The sequence below is a fragment of the Cydia splendana genome, chromosome 18 (assembly GCF_910591565.1).
Source record: "Cydia splendana chromosome 18, ilCydSple1.2, whole genome shotgun sequence".
Classification (NCBI taxonomy): domain Eukaryota; kingdom Metazoa; phylum Arthropoda; class Insecta; order Lepidoptera; family Tortricidae; genus Cydia; species Cydia splendana.
Window position 1 is genome coordinate 9,644,905 of NC_085977.1, and position 18,357 is coordinate 9,663,261.

At 35.8% G+C, this 18,357-nt stretch overlaps 1 protein-coding gene across 1 annotated transcript in view; it reads left to right on the forward strand.

Annotated features, from left to right (window-relative positions):
• The window catches only part of LOC134799571 (uncharacterized), a 501,594-nt gene that overhangs the window by 252,006 nt on the left and 231,231 nt on the right, over positions 1 to 18,357 (forward strand). Inside the window, exon 2 of the mRNA XM_063772004.1 lies at positions 6,055 to 6,421. Coding sequence (XP_063628074.1) covers positions 6,055 to 6,421 — 367 coding nt within the window. The remainder of the gene's footprint in view (positions 1 to 6,054; positions 6,422 to 18,357) is intronic.

Consider the following 18,357-nt stretch of genomic DNA (forward strand, 5'->3'; position numbering starts at 1 on the left):
TCACAACGTATTTAACCACAACGAACTTTAAAATTGCCGTCCGAGTTAAAGCGAATACTTATACTTAGACGCCGAATACTTGTATGTTCATTGACTTAGATATCAACAGATTTACCTACTGTTTATAGTAGTTAGTAGTTAGTAGTAAAACCAGGCAAAACCGTGGACTCGATATAAAACCAGGCAAAACCGTGGACTCGATATAAAACCAGGCAAAACCGTGGACTCGATATAAAACCAGGCAAAACCGTGGACTCGATATAAAGGAATAAAAACATCCCAGTGAAAAATGTGCACCCTTACCTGACTCGTTTTGCAAAAACCTGTTACGTAGAACAAATAACTTTAGAAAAATATTTCCTTTGAGTAAGACCACCCAAGCTAAAATGAAACTAAAGCTGTTTACACACGAAGACGCCAGTATTATTGCAGGGAACTTAGGACTGCCACCTTGGGGAAACATACTAATAGTAGGTAATAGTAATCTTGGTCTTATTTTCGAATGTGCATTAAATATCATGTACTTACTTATCAAAATAATACTGAAAACTCGATTTTTCGCGTGCGGACAGTTTCAGTAAGAGGTTATGTTTCAAATTATTAAGGTATAAAAAATTCGAAGGTGTATTTTCTTATTTGACAACAAACTGCAGCATAAGCATTTTTTATCGTAAGTAATTATCATATAAAAGACTAGCCGTAATTGATGCACAAGTCAAGTGCTAATAGAAAATAACTGTAATAGTATTATATCTTCATTTCATTTCTGAATAGGTACGGCTAAAGAAACACTACGACTGCGACTGCCACTATGAATTTGTTTAAGCCTAGTGCTTTGGAACCCTCGCAACGCTCAAGATTCCATTTTTAGAACCACTCGCTACGCTATATTACTACGCAATATTAGCACGAGCGGTTTAACAACAACTTTGCCCCCATGTAAAACAAATAACTATTTTTCTTTCGTTCGTATATTGCCGAAAATATAATACTTCATCTTACTTCATCAATAACAGTTGTTGAAGACCCCTATTCGTTTTGAGAGATCTGTCCAACATTATCTAGACGAACATACATTTTAGACACAACATTTATCTATATCGAAATGATCTTACTGTGGATGAACAGTTCATAACATGGTATCAACTCTCTACGTCCGATATGAAAACGCCTTCAGGGCGTTGTTAGGGTTTCCCACGATTTTGCAGTTCAATGTTTGTTGAAACGCCGCGCAGCAGGCTAAACTATGTAATGTGATTTCTGACGTTTAAGTTGGATAACAACTTTCAGAATTACATCATTAGACCATAGCTTGAAGGCAGATTCGAACTAGTAAATTGATGTCAACTTTGGTGTCTTTTTGACATCACTCGCTTGCACCGGGCATCTCGCTTGTACTATTATACTGTATAGAGCGCAAACTGGACCACATGAGCTATCTTCTGTCCCTCCCTTTTTGGACATTACGGCCCGATTCGAACTTTAAGATACATCAGTTAATAGATCTATAAACGATATGGATTAGATATGTCAGTGTCAAATGTGACGTTTCTTCAAACAAAAATGTCACTTTTGACACTGACACATCTAATCAATCCAAAGTTCAGGGTTGGGCAGTAGCCAGGAGTTAAAATCGTGGCTATGGTATCAGCCCAGCTTACAAGTAGGAATGTGGTCCAATTACACTCGTGTCAAGCAGCGTCGCCTCAGACAAAACAGCAGACTCACTGCCACCCTGTATTCGCCTGTTTCAGAATAGCACAAGGCCCTAGCCCGTTATGCTTTACGGTACGACAGAAAAAGAACGTTATCTGGCAATAAGACAATCAGATTGCGCTTTATACTTTTTTATTATTATTATTGAAGTGCGTATTGTGATGCATTGTTACTATAGCATACAACCAAGGTGAACTCACAATCATACATTATCGTTACCACTACTCTGAGGGTGTAGGTACACCTTAGAAAACCGCGAGCGCTAATGAAACCACACCGCAGCGGTTCACCGCGCCAAGGTAATCAGGAAGAGGCTCGAACGAAACTACCAATTTATTTGCTTAGATTACGTACAACTCCGTGCCGACTGTTATTTGTTTTACACAGGATTAGAAACTAAGTTGTGTGTTTTCAGCGCTTATAATACTTATTTATGAACTGTGATGTTGAAAATTCTTTGTGTCAAATATGAAGTTGGAAGTTAATTTTGTGGGTAGTTGTACCTATGCGTTTCTAACAGGGCTCTTGTTTTTAGGGTTCCGTACCCAAAGGGTAAAACGGGACCCTATTACTAAGACTTCGCTGTCCGTCCGTCCGTCCGTCCGTCCGTCTGTCACCAGGCTGTATCTCACGAACCGTGATAGCTAGACAGTTGAAATTTTCACAGATGATGTACTTCTGTTGCCGCTATAACAACAAATACCAAAAACAGAATAAAATAAAGATTTAAATGGGGCTCCCATACAACAAACGTGATTTTTGACCAAAGTTAAGCAACGTCGGGAGTGGTCAGTACTTGGATGGGTGACCGTTTTTTTTTTTGCTTTTTTTTTTTGTTTTTTTTTTATATGGTACGGAACCCTTCGTGCGCGAGCCCGACTCGCACTTGCCCGATTTTTTGTTGCTCTTGCTACCGGCTGGCTTCAAATTTTCAATTACATACTATGTAAAGCCTGACCAATTAATATATGATCATGCGCCATGTTGCGGAATTTCATAGGAACTAATTTCTTACACTGGCAATAATTTTAATGATAGGTTGTCACTGTTGTCAGTGTCATTGTGGCGGTTTACTTGAATAATACTTAAGTGTTGAATATTAAATAATAAATGACAAAAAATGGCCAAAACTATACATAATCAAGAGCGAAACATTGTAAATAATGTAAATAATAAACTGCTGGAAAATAACCGTTCGGGAAATTAAACTATTTCGCTACGAAACATTTCCAAATTAACATCAGAGCTGACAGGTAAACAAATCAAAATGTCATTATAGTCTGGTTATTACGACTTGGTTATTGTAGTGTTATGTTATACATAAGCGAGGAAATACTTAAGTACAGTAACAAAGATGTGTTTGAAAAATATTTACAAGGGCAAAGATATACATAACATAGATTTACATTTTTAGTTTTAATCTTGTGTCGATAGATAGCAATAAATTTACAGTGACTATAAAATTTACTATGACAATAACTCTCTATACACTCTATTCTCTTTGCTATGGGCTTTGGAGACGATCAATTTTATTCATTGACATGCAATGTAGCAGACTCTATGTAAGGTAATTTTGAGCTATATGTGTGACGCGTAAGAAAATACATGAATTTTATACGGTAAAACCGACAATAAAAAAATGTGAACACCGAATATTTGGACACTGATTATGATTAGATTGAGTAAAAGTATGTAAGTCAAAATAACGAGTTGCCAATCCACATTGTTCTGACTATACTGAGCTGTTGCCATATAAAAGAGAATAATAGCGCCCTCTTGACAATGATCATATATTACTGGTCAGGCTTTACAATTTTAAAATAATAATATGTTTAGTAAGTATGTTTGTAGGGACCTTTATCAAACAAGTCACATATATATTACAATCACATATAGTCAAACTGTTAGTGCACGTATTCAGTCTAGACATTGATTAAATTTGTAACAATTTGGCAAAGGATCTCACGGCTGTCTAGCGTTTAGTAAAATATGGGTCGTTAGGCTTAAAGTTTCCATCGACTAGTTCTCCCGAGGCACAGATAGGTAGGTATACGGGAGGATCTCTAGACTAATTTAGACACGAAATTTACTTTGCAAATATAATTTGGACTAATCTCTGAGCGCGGTACTTCATTCAATCGGTATAACGTACTCGTAAATACCAGAGTACTTGATATTGTCCCACTACAGTTGCCTCCAGAATCTCGCGAACTAAATGGGGTTGGCAACTGTCAACGGTTTGCATAGATGGCGCCATCATAGCTTGCCCCTTTTTCTATAATCTTTCGGCTTAAAGTGCTGGCCATCCAGGGCATTAAAAAAAAACAAAATTTGGCACAATTCTAGGGATCGGCAGGGCAAGCTATGATGGCGCCATCTGCTAAACACTTCGACCGGCCAACCCCATTGACAGGTCAATGTGTACAAATGTTACCACAGTTTGGACAGTGCTGTTCATATCGATATTTTCAAAAAAGTTTGAATTAGAGAATGTCGCGAAAATTCACCGCTAGGGGCGCTACTGTTGCGCGGTCAGTTAAAATGTATCTTTAAGTTATTTTACAAATGTTACTTGGTATTTCGAATATTGTGCAATTTTATAGTAATAGAGACAAGGATATTGGATAAACATATTATAGTTAAATAAATATTTTATTTTATTTATTTTGTTTTATTGTACAATTATGGAAAACTGCATGACAAGATTTTTGAAGCAGACACAAGACGACGTCAGCGCTGGAACCCACAAAAACGCGTACAAAATTTGCCCAAAGATTTCACCCCTTCATTTCAGCTCTAGTAATGAAATCATTCTGCAAACTACATCCCATAAAAAGACCTCCTAGCAAACGGTATTTAACTAATTGGCTTACCCAACTAGATTACCACGACACTGAACTCCTCCTAAACGTCTTAAAATAATTAAAATAATTAATTAAATATTTACAATACTTACATAGATACACATTTTAAAATAATAACATTGAATTAATACTTCCTTATCATAAATATTATAGTATGCATTTTTACACACTAATACACACACACACACACACACACACGCATTATATATATATATATATACACACACTCGCAAATAAACAAACACTCGTACACACGTAGTTCACTAATAATAATAATATATATGTTAAAAGAGGCATAGCTATCTGTAAGTTTCAGTGTAACTCTCTGTACAATTTGTACCTACCAATATGTATATAGATTAAGAAACTAGTATAAGTAACGAAACTGGGTCCTGTAACACAGGGTTTCCTAGATCAGGACACAGGGACGTGAGGGACGTGATTTACCGTATGTCTATTTTTCTACAATAAACTTTTTTCATTTTCATTTTTCATTTGTTAGGAAAACTTACAGCTAGAGTACACTTTTTTTCTCCTATTAGGATCAAAATAGCTCATGATTCTGAGTAAAATTAACATAAAAAAATCCCAAATTTAAAAAAAAAGTGTAGGGGACAACTTTAAACAAAAACGCCCAGGTGATAACATAGAAACAGTGATTTTGGCTCAAAATACAAAAAAAGGCCGGCCCAGACGGGGAAATATTTCGTACAATGTAATTAATTTCTCATTTAATTTGTGTCATCCACCGGCCACATGTATAAAATTAAATCACCAATTTTAGATTTATGGCGATAACCGAGCTCTTGAAATTAACAACTTGCCCCTAACGTTGCATACTAACGTTGAAATTTGTCAGTTTCGCATCCGCACCTCCTGATTTGATCGGTAACGTCACAAACTTACAATCGAATCAACCACTTTTCTCGTCACATATAAATCGAAATCGTTTGTGACCCCTTTATAATTATGACATGAGTAGTAAGTCCAATAACTTACCTACTTATCGATATCATTTTATCGACTTATACCCGTGACTATTTTTTCTTGGCTATTCCTGGTAGGTATCATTTTATTTGTCAAACTCATGTCAATTTAGTTCGCGAGTTTCTGGAGGCGACCTTAGTTGCTACTTTCCATCTTACTTTTTATAGGGGCGGCAAAGGAGGTGACAATTATGGAAATCAAATTTAGCACTTTAGACATCTTATTTCTAAGTGATTTTATATATTTTAGATATAAAATTCTGTATAATTACAAATCTAGTTTCGGTAGTATATGCAGGGAGAGCTCCTTGGGCGTTTAAATATTAAAGTAGAACAGACGTAACCGGAAAATGATTCCCCACGGGTTTGAATTAGTAAAAACGATGTAAGCCGGGAAGTTGGCGTTTTTTTTACAACTTTTAAGAGTGAACTGTGTAGAGACTTTGCTGAACCAGCCAGGAAACTCATTGTTGTTTTTCTTGTTTCAGGCTAACCATGAACCGACTAATCGGCATCACACTGATCACCTCTATAGTACCAACCGTCTACTCTGAAAAAGACCGAGAACACCAGGGTCCACAAACATGTGGGGGCCACTTTAAAGGCCCAATAGGCTCCTTTGGCGTTATTAATACTCCTAATTTCCCCAACGCCTTCACGACGCCAATTAAGTGCAAGTGGGTGATCGAGCGTTTGAACGACACGGGAACTATATCGATATACTTCACGCAGCAGTACACCACTACTGGGCTGACGTTCACAGAGTACCTGTACTACGATGAAACGTACAAGGCGGGGGAGAGGCGAGCGTTTACGGTGACGGAGGAGAACATCACTAGGGTGAAATGGCTTCAGGTACGTTATTTTTTGCCCTTTTTTCTAGATAACATCAAAGAGAATAAAGTGTATAGAGGCGGATTGTCCAAGTAAATCATGTAGCCACTGTAAAATTACTGCCATCTTTCGACAGAAGATTAAAACTGTTAGAACGCCATTTGACTTTGATCCTTATTCTTTCACTGATATGTGTTAACTTGTTAAATATTAATATTAACGCCATTTACTCGACTGTAGGCCAAAGGTATGGTGCAATCTTTTCGAGCGATGGCGCCATAACCTTCAGCCTACTCTGTAGCTATATAATTTACCATGACAGTAACTCTCTATTTCAAATTATCTTCGATAACATAAAACGAAGTAAGACACTTACTTTACCTATGTCCTTGCGCATAATATCTATTGTGAATAACCTGTTTCAAAACTGTTGTATTAAATAACAGTAATTCAATCCTGCAGGCCTATTATGGACGGCTATCCACGTGACAAAATATCCGTCACTTTTTAACAGAGCGCGATTGAAAGTGACGGATACCGTTTTATCACGCTTTCACGTACCTAGACAAGAACGACCATCATATCCGTACTGGTCGGACAAATATGGTTTCACGCCGAGTACGAAGACATTGATCTTTATTATGAGGCGGAGAAATAACGGCGTCTTGGGGTTAAGGGTCCGTGGAAAGGGGAGTTAATATAGTACCACATTAGTGTAATTTTTCAACATAACGAGTTTGTCGCCGGCTGTACGGCCGCAATGAGAATATATATCGCGAAATTATTTACTTCTGAGACGTGTGTCTACAGCAGTGTAGGAAAACGAGAATTATCTCGTAACAACAACATTAACATTAGTTAATGATAAATTCTATTTGTGTAAGTACGAGTATGTACGTTCTGAAACTTATTATTGGAGGCACTCTTATCGCCTGAATATTACAGAGTGATAAACATGGATCAAACAGCGCTAAAAATATAATTATCATGTGTAGCTTAAATCAGTCAAGCCTTAACAATAAGGATATATATATGTAGGTACATGTCAATCTTTGCACAAAAGGGTTTATTGACTCTGTCTACTCTAGTGACGAAGGTGCGACAGTAAAGAGTTACTAAAATCTTTAAAAGAACTCTCGTGTGGGTTGAGTTAAAAAAGTTAGTAAAAATAACTGTTATACTTACAGTGAATATGAGAATAAAAATGTAATCTATGTTAAAATTACAAAAACTTTACCAAAATTAAATTTAATTCACGTTCTGACTTTTTTGATGTAATACAATTTTTAAATCATATAAGATGTATTGTATGCGGGTAAGACTATTTCAAAATGTCGGCTAGTTACGAAAATCACCCATAAATTCCACCATTCCAGAGTCTGGACCGGACATTCTGAACTTTTTGGAATTACCAGGATGTACCTTACTGAAGTCTATAGATGTCATTATATTAAAGAAAAATAATTTGAGTTGTTTTCTAGATAAAAAAAAATATTGGTTATTTTTATTGATGTACAAGGAAGTCATGTATTCTTGTCGTTTTGAAATATTTTTAAATTCAGATAGATAATAATTTCTATACTTAGTGCAATGAAACATAATGACATAACTTACGTTAGCTATCCCCGAGGCATAGGTATTTATAACTTATGAATAGGCTACTTAACCATAATGTATTTAGTTCTACAGTTATAGAGAAATAAGTAAGCATAGTAAGTAAAAATATATAGCAGCGCCTAAGAAACGTCACGCAACATTCGCCCCTCTCGTCACATCCGTCGACGGAGTCTTCGCTCCTCAAATGTCCGCCTGCATTAAACACCTCGGTGAGGCCATTGCTGACCGCTGGAACAGATCCCTAAACGCCACTTGCACCATCCCACTAACTCGGGGTTAACCGGTTAAATCGTTAACCTAGTGTCAAATTGTACTGGTAACCATGGTAACTCCAGGTTTAACCGGTTAACCCCGGGTTAGTGGGATGGTGCAAATGGCCCTAAGTATCGTAGTGGCTTGGCTTAGATCAAAAATCACAATTTCAATCATCAGAGCCACAAGTATACGCGGAACACGGCACAGATTTAAATCCAAAAAAAAAATCCTAGGCTTCGACGACGGGGCAGCCCTACCGCAGCCCTAGCCCTAACCCACCACTACCCACCAACTACTGTCTTCATATACTTATGTATTTTTATTTCCTAGTTTCAGTTTTAATAAACTTGTTGTTGCTAGTAAGCATAGAGTGCTCACTCCATATCCATACATCAGTTTTGTTTCCAAAACGCTTATTATCTTCGTAGTCGACATCTACTCGTAGAGCCAAGTAGCGGATTTATCAATACTGCTACTCGATAATAGACTTCGCGATGAACAAAAAGTCTAATAATCAACAATTTTCAGCTAATATTGTAACCGGATTAACCGGAACTCTATTTTCAACTCCTTCTGCTTGTAACATTAGGTGTAAATTGTTGAGCAATACACTTTTCGTCAGTCGCAACGTGACAACTAGTGTCGAGTAGCAGTACTGATAAATCCGCTACTTGACGCTAGACGTTTACGAAAATAATAAGCGGTTGTACCATTTGGAGTTGAAACTCTAGGTCCATTGGGTCCCAGCGCGCATAAGTTGTTCGCAGAAATCGCGAAGCGTCTGGTTGACGTAACTGGTGACCGAAGAGCTGGCGGCTACCTCGCACAATGTATCAGCATTGCGATACAGCGAGGAAATGCCGCCAGCATCCTTGGTACAAAGCCTCAAGGGCCTATTTTAGATTTAAGCTAGTTATTAATTTCTTTTAGTAATACCACTGTATATATCTTTTTTGTAAATAAATGATTTTTCGCCTATAAGCGGTTTGGTAAAACTGATGTATGGAGTGAGCACTCTATGCTTAAGTACTTATTTCTTTATACAACAGTGAGCTTTAACAGCGATTTTGTAAAAATCACATCCGCTGTGCTTTATCTTCCGCCGCAATTTTCTTTGTATATAAATTCTTCCCAGCACCAACTTTTGCAATATTTTTCCATGCATTTATAATGCAACAGCGTGAAATATGATATTGTTGAACTAGGTACGCAAGAAAATTCCAAGTACATACATTATTCGGAACTGTGTTTTTCTTATTAAATTGGATAAATAATATCCTATTTAATTGTTAAATGTTCGAGATAAAAGTTCTCAATTAACTAATTTTAGCGATTTTACTGCAGATTTGCTTATAAAAAACCACTTAGTTTTTTATTAGATGTTTACATGGGCGAAAATTAATATTGCCTTGGTGTTTTAAAGACACAGCAAAAACGGAATCTTATGAATAGCATCAAGGCTTTCATAAGCCCGGACGTGAAGCCGTAATTAGCAGTACGTATACAAGGTCCTAGGAAATGCTTTCAACCTACATTTCAGCTAAAATAATTTTCATTCCCGAAAGCCAGAACAAAATTTAAAATTTTAATTACGTTCCAAAACTCATTATTTCATTTTCCTACAACTCACGACCCCATCTTGTCATCGACTAAACCAACATATAATATAAACAAATGATATTTCCTAAAAAAATCTACAAACAGTTTACATTACTTAGGTATAAATGTGTTCGCACGAGTAAGCAAACATTATGGTTAAGTATACACAATCATAATATTTCTGTTGTAGGCCAAAATCAATAGGTAGCTATTTAACTCACGATGCCGTCTTGCACTTGTCGATCGATACCTACACCATCCGCTGCTTATGTTTAATCCTCAAAACCCTTTTTATCCATGTCTTTCTAGATTTCAACAATACCTCATGACTCATTTAACCTAGGGCCGTTTTCATTTAACCACAACAGCAAAAGATACCAAATGCCCGGTGCAACAAGAGATACAATGATAAGTGAACGTCTGAAGATGGATTTAAAATAAAAGCTCTTTTATAAATTGAACTGGGAACAGGAACATTGAATCCCTACCAATATTGCAGGACTCCGACAGGAAAACAAGGCCATTACAAAAATAATTGAGAAATGCACAGAGCGATGGTAATTTCCCACAACGAGGGCATTCTGGGAAAAGAGGAGGAAATTCTTCCGGAAGCGGGACAGCATCACATCGGCCGAATAGGATATTAATGCCCGGAATGTAGGCTCGTAGGACTTTTATGGCTTGAATGGCTCTTGAGTGGTCTCCGCTTTTCTTTTGCACTAGCAAATTTTACTGGGACCTAAGTGTTTTATTTCAATTTAGTCTTTGCGAAAGATTTCAGTTGGGGTAAATGTTCATTAGGTACTTGCTTTTTCTGTAAAATGCTTTGCGGAATGCTAAATGCTTAAAGTTGCAAAGTAGAAACGTTTAGGTTATTTTTTTTTACCGACGTATTTCAAATATCAGAGATTAGATCCGCCTACAAACCTAAATTTTCACATTCATCTTGAGAAACAAAAATCATTCTCGTTACTTGATATGCTTAGCACCGCCTTATACTAAAAGTCAGCGAATTCATAAAGGGTCAGCAACGCGAATGTTGTAGTAGTAATTTAAAAATCGTTGCGGGCCGTAGATATATTTATAGATTGATAGATATATATATATATTGCATTCCTTCCTATTCTCATCGGAACAACTTACCCCCCGGCAATTTTAGCCCCGCTCTCCCCAACACCTAAAATATTATGTTAGTACAAAACATTTAGATATGACCCAAATAACTAATAAAACACATATGGCAACTCTATTGATTTCGCAATTTTGTTATTCAAGCGACAAAAAAAACATACGTCGAAAAGAACCGATTCAATTATTTGAAATGTCATCCAGTTGCACTGTGTTTTATTGTATTGGGATTGCTAGTGGATATGCACCGTCAATAATTGAGTTCTGAGATGATAAAGTGTAAGTACCGTTTTTTTACGCCCGGACGTTTATAAATAGAGTTTTAATATGGGTAGGTGCATGGGTAAAGCGCCAAACGTTCAATGGACTCTGATGGAATTGAGCTCCAACTACGAAAACCAGCATTGAACAACTGTTAGGCAACAGTGATTGCGAATTGATACACGTATTTATTTCAATGCCTTTTAGTCTCACTTTGACCTGCTAGTAAGCTTTCGTTTAAGGTTTTTCCTCATCGTAAATCGTATGAAATTAATAAGTAAACTAGTATTTAAAGAATGCCTTCTTTAAATACTTACTTATTTTATACAACAAAAATAGTAAGGTCACTCAGCTTGAGAGCCAACGGAGAGGAGACTCCAATAATTATGTAATAATCAAAAAGTACTATACAGAGCGTAAAAAAAAACATGGAAGCGAATAAAAATACCAAATAATAAATCTTTTATATTAGTTCCAATGGATGTAAAGGAAAAATATAGGATTACCAATTCAATTACAATTGTTTTATCCAATTCAGTGTATTAATGGTAATATTAATAATTATGCAAATTCCGATACTAATCAATTAGCACTAATCTATATTCCATAGTACCGCTAATACTCGACGACAGTAACGCGTGTCTATTCGGAAACTTCGCCCCAGTATTATACATTCCTGCGGCATTTTGCGGGGCGGTCTTTTTGCCTCAGTTAGGGCTCGTGGTCCCCGTAAAACGTGCTCAGAATCCCAATCACCTTTCACGATAATAATAAGATATTTTTAAAGACAACCGACAAGTTTATATTAAATATCGATACATTATTCCGTCCTGACTTGATTAAGGTATGACTTTTATTTGACTACACGTAGGTTAATACGTGGGTATGTAAATGTACTACTAAAAGATTATTATAATTTAAATATAAACTTGTTGGTATTTTAAACAAGTGAACCCAAAATAACTCACTAACTAATTCTTAAATACGAAAACATTTACATTTTAGTGCTAGAAAATATTTTCAGAAGTGTCTAAAACAGTTTCGCAATGAATCACCTAAGGGAAAATAAATGTATATGCAAACAATATTTTGAGCGCAGACTCGTCACTAGAGTAATAAAATATAAAATTGTTATTTGGTAACGTCTGAAGGAGCAAGTCTGAGCCTTGATACAGCAAACTGGCGTGGCTAAATACATTTTTATTCGCTTTTGTTGATAAACGCGAGCTCTTAGAATTACGAAATTAAATATTTAGTACGTTTATGGATAAGTAAAGAAAGAGTGCATGGTAACTCCATTCATCAGTTTTCTTACAAAAACGCGAGTTATTTCGTAGTCGACATCTAGCGTCAGCGAAATGTATCAGTACTGCTAGTCGACAATAGATTTCGCGGTTAACGAAAACTCTAATGCTCAACAATTTTCAGCTAACCAGATTAACCGGAACTCTATTTTCAACTCCTTCTGCTTATAATATTAGTTGTAAATTGTTTTAGCAGTATATTTTTCGTTAGTAGCGACACTTGTGACATCTGGTGTCAAATAGCGGTACTGATAATTCCACTACTTGACGTTAGATGTCGACTACGAAATAACTCGCTACCACTCATTCTTTACTCTATGGTATGTTGTCGTATGCTGGTATGCTGCCGTTTCCCCGAAAGATTTTTCGCCTAATATCATTTTGTTGTGAAAATGTTTCTTGTATATTATTTTGCTTATATTTTATTCGATCAAAATAATATTTAGCAAATACTGTAATATTTAGCAAGCAAATGTTTCATTTAAACTAACTGTTTATCAAATGAAAATTTCATATACTTACTTACTTTTGGCATTTGGAAGCCACGATTTGTCAAGTTGTCACCAGAAAAGTAGATTAAGTTAGGTTAGAACTGCGAACAGACACGGCTTGTTACCAAAAAAGTAGTTATCTTTAGCAAAAACAAAATGTGTTATTTAATTATGTATATTAGTGGAAGATTACAAAGTTAAACGATTAACGCAGACAGACGCTGTATTTTATTTAATATTTTGTTCAAATTTGACTGTCTTCCCATAGGGTTCCGTTTATTACCCTTCGGGTACAGCATCAGACAAAAATTCAATGAAAGTTATTAATAAATAAAATAGGTACCATGAAAATAGTATATTCTCTTTTTATTTATACATAAAATAGGAGAAAACCTTTAACTGTTACTCATTCATGGAGACATTGAACCACTAGCCGCATATTTAAATAAATAAATAAATAATAAATATTGGGGACATCTTACACAGATCAACCTAGCCCCAAACTAAGCAAATCTTGTACTATGGGTGCTAGGCGACGATATACATACTTATATAGATAAATACATACTTATATACATAGAAAACACCCATGACTCGGGAACAAATATTCGTGTTCATCACACAAATAAATGCCCTTACTGGGATTCGAACCCAGGACCATCGGCTTCGCAGGCAGGGTCACTACCAACTAGGCCAGACCGGTCGTCTTTTCGCTTACCCATCACTCCGGTTTTGGTGCTTCGGACTGACGTGTACCCTTTCCGATAGGTACGCCATCGGTATCGTCAAAAAGGTCGATTCCGTCGAACCCCTTTCAATTCACATTTAGCGTGTTTATTTTTCGTACAATACCGACCATCATTTCTTATCCTTTCTACGATTTCGTAAATTTTGAAAGCAGGTTATTATTGTGAAAAGCAATTTTGTACTTATATTAATTATACTCGTATATTTTATAAGTCAGTGAGTTACTTAAAACTAGCAATTGTAGAAATTAATTAAAAAACAGTCTTGCGAAATAATTTTGGTACCTATTTAAGAGACAATAACAAATTTAATAATTTTGTTACCTAACTAATTGTATTAAGATGAGTATCTTTAAGTGACGAGGCTCCAGGGCTTTACCACTGAGGGTTTATGTTTCAATTTATAGCTCCTTTGAAGATAACAGTCTAATGAAAATCGTCATAAAACGCTCTTGACTCTTATAAAATCCATATCAGATACTTCTACATACCTCCACAAGACCCATAAATAGGCTTTTTCATATTACTCCTGGCAAGTCTTGATATTTCTTATTTAGGTAGGTAACATAGCGTAAATGGAATCTAAATGTAGTATTATGGCATTGGCACGACAGTTATGTCAAATAATTTAAATATGCTTACCTTTCGTTTAGTGACGGAAGTAGTGTCACCAAATGTATCGGACGTGCAAATTTTGGTATCGGATGAATTCACTTGGCACAGATGTAGTATACGTAAAGCTAAACCAATCCAGCCCGGTAGCCATCCGCCACCGCCTGGTGGATAGGGAGGGGGCATCCAAAGTTACACGCCGCATATCGGCATCATTTCCAGATAAATCAGGCATGAGGAATTCATTTTAGAGACCTTTGATGTACAGTTTAATAGAAAAAAATAAAAATATTGACGAATAAATCAAATTCGGTGTGCTATTTTTTTATTCAACTATTACTATTATCAGCCGAAACTAGAAATGCTAGAAAGTTGAAATTTGCATACCAGGTTACATTTATAATGTGTACAAGAGATAAGAAGCGATTTTGAAAAATTCAACCCCTAAGGGGGTTAAAAAGGGGATGAAAGTTTGTATGAGGTTCATGTTTTATTTTAAGCTAGGAATTTCAAACTTCGTTAAAAGATAGACTATTAAAATACAAGAAAACTAATTTCAGCGTTTTAGAAAATTCATCCCCTAAGGTGGCGAAATAGGGGTTGAAAATTTGTATGGAGATCAAAAATTTTTTCGAGTGTGGGGCTTGAAACTTTTTATATGTGCATATTATTAGAATACAAGAAAAGTGATTTCAGCGTTTTTAAAAATTCATCCTCTAACGTGGTTAAAAAGGAGTTAAAAGCTTGAATCCATTACAAATTACTTTGACTGCCCCCCCTGCCTACCGGCCAGGGGGTGGCGGATGTCTACCGGGCTCAAATCGCTTAGCTTTGACGTATAATAATATTACATCTGTGCTAAGTGAATTCATCCGATACCAAAATTTGCACCTTATGACACTACTTCCCTCAGTAGTTAGTTCGGGAACCAGGAAGTAGGTCAAACTGAACTTGCAAGATTTGATTAAAGTTTAGAGAAACTTTAATCAATGGATGATGGATGGGGCCGGTAAAGTCTAAATAAAAAAATGTAATACTATACTTACTTAAAGATAATGAAATACAAAGCCTCGACGATCCTCATTATTTATGATTTATGAGATATAAATCCAAAGGAAACAACTACAAAACGCTTTGCAGATAGAATCCGTAATCGTATTCAAGTCTAGTTGTCGATCGCCCCCGAGTGCACAGCGAGGTTCAAGATAACACCCGCCTAAGTGATGCTTTACCGTGGGCTAAGAATAGAAAACAGTGAGCCGAAGTGATTTTTAAAGCGATCGCTTTAACGTTTGTTGCTGTAAGTAGTTTAGATTGTATGCAACAGTATATTTGTGCCAAGTAGGTATAAAGTAGAGAGAATAGCTGATCTAGAACATTACTCAGATTTTTACAACAATGATCCTAATCCCATTTCGCGTAAACTTCATCTGTTTTAACTTTACTACACTTGCGCATAATTCAGGAAGATTACAAAGTGTGGAGCAAACCATATCGAGTACTCTGTAAATATGGCCAAAGTTATAAAGTTTATCCGTCTGTCTTTGCTTATGGCATAGCTTAAATCTGAAAGCGGAATGGTATAGCTAGTGTTCTGAAACTTCCACTTTATGAGCACATGATCAACATTTTGTACTCAGTCGTTATACAAAGCCGGAGTTTACAAGTTTAAGGCACGGTTTTGGAGCGAGAGCTAATTTGTTGTCTAGATGTTAGTTTCTTATCGAAACTGTTCAGGAGTTCGTTGTGGATAGAGTCGGGGATTGGGCTCAAACAGATGAGTTTGCATTTACAAACATACAATGTAGGTTCATTCTGAGGAAGCCTGATGAAATCAGTGATTTATTTCAGTGCGCTAACTCTTAAAGATGTTACTAGATTCAGCGTGCAAACGTGGATGTTGTAGACTGCGTGCTGTTCGGACCCAGACTAAACCAGTATCACTGCTGCAATATTGCAGCGCGACAGTAATGCTGACTGCATTATTGCCATAAGTGTGAAAAATCCGGGCAGCAACGTCGATTCAAATTTCAAACGTGTGAAGCGGACTCTTGCGTACCTACAAATATTTCTAAAAAAACTCAAAACGTAAACATTTATTTACTCAACAGGTGATAAGGATACTTTTACATGTCAAGATGTATTTTACATGCAAGTAATACCAGTAAATGATCAATCAACATCACACATACACAATTTGTGCGCTAACTAATAAATCAACCTGTATAGAAATTAATTAAGTAAATAAACTCTTTACGTTTTCTGTGGCAAGAAACCACGCAAACACGAGTGTGCTTGATGAAAATATTCTATTGTGTTCCTTGCCGGGATTGAAATTCATAGAGTTTATAGTGGAAGAAAGCTCGAGCACTTTTTAAAATAAAGCAATATCCTCCACTTTTCCACCTGCGCATATTTTCTTTAACCTTTTGTTGTACAAACTCTTTATAAGACATTTTATTATAAGTGCTTCTTTTTCTTGCGCTGTTGGAATCTAAACGAGTAGCTTGTTCTAGAGTCGGGCCGCCAAACGCCGCGAGCACGCCAACATCAAAGACCTCTTTAATACGTAGCTACACACTGAATGCTTCCAAATAAACCCTTTATATAGATGATGACAAACGAAACTTAATGGTTTCCTTTATGAATCACAAGACTGGTGTTACATGTTATATTTTAATGCGAGCAAGAGTATAAAACGAGTTGACTACCAGGAGCCCGTTTCATTATTTATATTGAAACACAAACGGAAGTCTCCATCTCTTTGTAAGGGAATTTCTAAATTTATTCCTCAGCTATCAAAAGTATCGTTTTAATGATTTGGTATTATGAAATATGTATTCTACCAAAAGAAAAATGAGAAAAAAGACCCAGTTTCCGTATAGGTATTGTATCACCAAAAGTAGTGGCAACTGAATAGATGCCAAGGATGCCAAGTCAGGAAATTAAATTAACGGAGTTAAAACCGAGCAAATCAAAAATGTAGCGCAATTTATAATTAGATACATACTATGCTGTAGTACTGTAGGTATATGTATTATAAATTTAGCAGATCATAAATGTCTAGGTATAAATACTAACACTAGATTAGAATAAGATATTTGCTTGTTTTACAAACACTCTATGGATATATTTGTTTGTCCGAAATAAATAAATTTATTATTATTTAAAAAAACACGGTGTATAAAGAAATCCGTGCTACGGGCAATAAGGCAATAAGAAAACGATAACAATGAAGGCAAAGTTCAAAAGAATAATGAAGCCTTAAATTGTTCATTCACAAAGTGCAAGACGCACTTAAACTGTTTCGCTTAAACAGAATTACCTTGTTTATAATTTTTATACTGAATCGTTTCATAATACAAATGATGAATGGTAGGTAACAAAATAATACCCATGGGTAATTTTATCAAGCGGATTGGTATTAGAAAAGGGATTTCGACTGAAAAATATTCAATTAGGTACCTTTTTTGTACCAGGAGTTATTTATTTGAAACAGACCTGTATATAAACAGACCTGTATACTTACTTGTATGTACAGTACAGGCCTCAGTTTATGCATTTCGATATTTCGAGTTCTCTGCATATATTTTTTGTATCAAATAACTTAATTGAAACCAAGTGAAGATATATTTAACATTTCATATACCTTTACATATAAATATACATTTTGTTTATACATTTGTGGCCTTTCAAAGATAATTACTTTGTTAAAGTAACTTCTTTCCATTGCATTGAAAGTGTAACGACGCAAATGGTGAATATAAAACCCATTGATATAAAAAGATTTTCGTTAAAATAATACTATGAAAAAATAAACACACAGGGCTGTATAATTTATTACCGATAAATATTTACAATGAAACCATTCCCAAACACTAAAGGCGTAAATTGTAAGTTAAAGCGAGTAACAGCAAGTCATGCACCCACTTTGTATTCAGTCA